The 3715-nt window shown below is 50.1% G+C and overlaps 1 protein-coding gene across 2 annotated transcripts in view; it reads left to right on the top strand.

The window, feature by feature from the left end:
* The first annotated feature begins 3569 nt into the window (after positions 1 to 3569).
* The window catches only part of SWAP70 (switching B cell complex subunit SWAP70), a 90380-nt gene continuing 90234 nt past the window's right edge, over positions 3570 to 3715 (top strand). For both annotated transcript variants that reach the window (XM_004711539.3, XM_045290978.1), the window contains exon 1: positions 3570 to 3671. In XM_004711539.3, the coding sequence (XP_004711596.1) occupies positions 3573 to 3671 (99 nt within the window). In that variant the 5' untranslated portion in view covers positions 3570 to 3572. The remainder of the gene's footprint in view (positions 3672 to 3715) is intronic.

Here is a 3715-nt window from a genome sequence, read left to right as displayed (position 1 = left end):
CTTACTGCCTTTCAAGCCTTCTCTGGAGAGGTGACTCCTGTCCTTCCGAAGTCAATGCTACGTTTCAGGTGCCTTGTTACTGTGCCAGGGATGTCAGTGTGGGGCTCAATCAAGGAGACAGAACCACCACCGGACCCAGAATTCATTGTAGGAATCAGCCAGGGAAGAAAGAGTCTGGGAGAAGAGTGGTGGAGGGTCAGAGAGAAGTCATCAGTCAAGGACCACAAAGAGAGGCTCGACCTCAGGTGGTTAGGACAGCAGGCTTAGTGATCAGTAAGGAGAGTGCAGGGAGACTGAGGACAAGCTAGAGCCCGCAGGGACAGACTGGGAGCCACGAGGGTGAAATGGAAGATGCAACTCTCTCTTATTTTGATGATAGAGATGACCTGACAAAGGAGCTGAGGCTCTTGGTCATGGAATGACATATATGTTTTGCCCAGGGCTCAACGGAGTTGAAATGGGAGATCTGGTAGGAGCTGGAGGAGCTAGAGGCCGGCCACTATGACATGCCAGCGAAGCGTGTCATTCAATAAGCGACAAGTATCATATCTGGAGTCTCACAACCGACATCCACCTCCCGAGCCCAGAGACTGCTGCTTCACTGACTCCTTCCAATCCATATACATACAGTATTTTCCTTGTGGCCAATCCGAAGTTGAAACCATGCTGGGAAGGGAAATTTGGGGATCTAACTTCTAGCTTCGATAAACTGACACATACAAAACTCTCACACGAGCCATTATCAACAGTTGCAGGATGCCATGGGACTGGGTCTCCCATGGACTAGCTTCTCAGTGAAGGCTAGCATCAGTTTTGCAAGGCAGTAGTGGCACTCTCATTTTACACGCAAAGACAAGAAGCCTCCTATCACCCCTAGGGGAGCAAATAGGGGAGCGGAGCTTCTGCCTCGCCTTTTCCAAGATGCCCCCCAGTGGCTCTTGCTTCCTGGTGTTCCTACCCTTTTGCAGTGGTCTTTTCACATGAAGTGAGCGTGGCGGAGTAATCAACAGGCAATTGCAGAAATGATGGTGAGTGAGTCTTTTTTGATGTATAGCACAGGTACTATATTTGTTTTATTACGGTGAATGTATATAAGACAAACCATCTGTCATTTCCATCTTCTTCACACGTCCAATACAGTGACATGCGGTTCAACCCTCACCATTCATGACTGTCAAATATCAGTCGCCTTTAACAGAAGTTCAGTGTCCATTAGGCAGTGAATCCTCTCCCAACCCCTCCTGCCTGCTCCTAATAAACTTGGGTCTTTACCTACTTCCTTATCCTAAATAGCCTAGTGGAATCAGATAGTAATTGTCCCTTTGTGACTGATTTGTTTCATTCAACACAATGTTTTCCAGGTTCCACTGTGTTAGAGCATTCGTTAGGAGTTAATTGCTCTTTACGGCTGTGTCATATGGCATTGCATGTTTGTGCCGCATTGTACTTATTCAGCCAAGTGCTGATAGGTATTTAGACTGTTTCCACGGTAGTGAGTGATTTCTGAGGAGGCTAGCTTATAGAAGACATTGCAGCTTCCACCTTTCTGTTCCTTGGATCACTTGCTCTGAGGAACGCCAGAGATCATGTTCTTGAGGACTCTCTGCAGCTTCGAACCCATGGAGAGGAATTGAGGTCTTTTGTGAATACCCAGTACTATGTGGGTGAGCCTTCCTGGACATGAATCTTCCAGCCCAGGCCAAGCCTGCAGATGATTACTGTCCTGCGTCTTGAGTGCAAGCCCCAGCGATATCTTTAGCCAGCACTCTGTAGCTAAGCAGCTTCTACCTTCCTGACCCGCAGAAATGAAACGATAATGTGGATGGCTGTTTCAAGCTGCTACATTTGGTTATGTTGCAATAGATGTCAAAACACAGCTCATTCTATGACATCACGATGCTTTAAAGTTGGTTTGGATCGTGAGACTAGGGATTGTGGAAGAGTGGAAATCCGGAAGTCCAGGATAGCCTGCTCATGTGATCAGAAAAAAACAAAAACAAGGAAACCAACAACCTCTGAAATGTCTGCTGGATTCTTCCAGAAACGTAGAGGATTGTCATCTGGTGGTTAAACGGAACCTTGGGAATTAGGAGGATTTCCTTTTTCTCACTTCTGGGGGAACCCTGAGTTGACATGAAGAAATCAGAGGTTCAAATTATACATTTTTGCTGACTGGCAGTCTCGGGTTGATGATGAGGAAGATTAAAAAAAAAAAAAAGGCCACTGAATTCTGACCGAGCCAGAGGCTAATGAGAAGTGGAGGGAGAGGAAATGGGAAAGTGGAACAGAGCATCCAGGGCCCTGACTGCGATTGCCTTCTGTCCCATGAGGCTCCTATTTAATCTTGTGCCTTTTGAAGTAGCTTTCCTTTTTATGATGTTTCCAAATACTCCTTTCTTATTACGATTTTTCCCCTTTCTTATTAGGTATACACATAAGTATGCAGTAAAGAACACAAAACACCAACCTATCTGAGTGCCATGCGTCACCTTTGGAAACGCTTGATATTTCCTCTCTCAGTAGTGTCCAGATTCAGTCTTGAGTTGGAGAGGCACTGTGCCCGGTAACCTCATCAGATGAGTCTGCCAACAGTAGTTATTAGTGTAGAATGCCAGCACCGAGAGGCACTCTAGAATATCTGGTTCAATCATGCATATTTTTCTACGTGGAGAATGTATGATCAGAGAGCTCCAGCGATCATTGTCAAGAGATCATAACTGAACATATTCGAGTACACTTCGGAGGATGCGCTTCTAGGCGTGGCTAAGGTTTTCTGTTCTTATTTTTAGTAGACCGCCTGCCATTCCGGTGAGTAAGATGGGTGGAGTGGTATTATGCTGGGGTCTCTGGGGAACGTCCTGTTAGCAAACTCAGAAACAACAGCGCTATCCCAGCCACACTCTTCCTAAGGTGTGAACAGACCCTCAACACAGGGAACTAGAGAGAAAAGTTTGCCTGAATATCATCTGCTTTCTACAGCAGCCTTAAATCTTGACACCACCCGCAGAGCCCACCACAGAGTGGGTATCTAGAAACCTACTGGGTGGATGAATGAACCAGCCTCCAGCAGAGGCCTTTCCGCGTCTTCTTTCTCCTTCCACATTCTTTTCTACTTGGGGGACTGCGTTTGCATTTGAGATCCTGCCCGGAGACTTTTCCGAGAAGGCGACTCGATTTCGGGTACAGAGCTGGCCTCCTTTTTTCACTTCGGGACCAGAGACGGGCAGGCAGGTCACCCTCGGGGTGGGAGAGCTTGTTTGCGGTGCCAACATGCACCGAAAATGGCTGGAACTTGGTATCATATGGCCACTGGGGTGGTATGTGGCGTCCTAGGCGGGGCAGAAGGCAGAGGTGTGCAGGCTCAGACCCAGAGCTGCAGCGTGGGGTGCTAGGGACCCGGCGAGCGCCCAGTGGGCGGGGCCCGACGGGGCCGGAACCGTGCGGGGGCGTGGCCGTCCCGGTCAGGTGACGGCGCGGCGGGCGGCGTCGGCCGGGCCCGAGGGGCCGCAGAGGCGCGGAGGGGCTGACAGGGCAGGCTGGCGGGCGGGCGGCCTGCGGGCGGAACCGCGGCCATGGGGGGCTTGAAGGACGAACTGCTCAAGGCCATCTGGCACGCCTTCACCGCGCTGGACCTGGACCGCAGCGGCAAGGTCTCCAAGTCCCAGCTCAAGGTGGGCGCCCCGCGCGCGCTCCTCTGCCCGCGGTGGAAGCGGCG

Source organism: Echinops telfairi, unplaced genomic scaffold, assembly GCF_000313985.2.
Source record: "Echinops telfairi isolate 266 unplaced genomic scaffold, ASM31398v2 ScPeMD7_60;HRSCAF=208, whole genome shotgun sequence".
In the NCBI taxonomy this organism is placed as follows: domain Eukaryota; kingdom Metazoa; phylum Chordata; class Mammalia; order Afrosoricida; family Tenrecidae; genus Echinops; species Echinops telfairi.
Note: the sequence above shows the minus strand (reverse complement) of the source record. Positions and strands in the feature narration are given on the sequence as shown.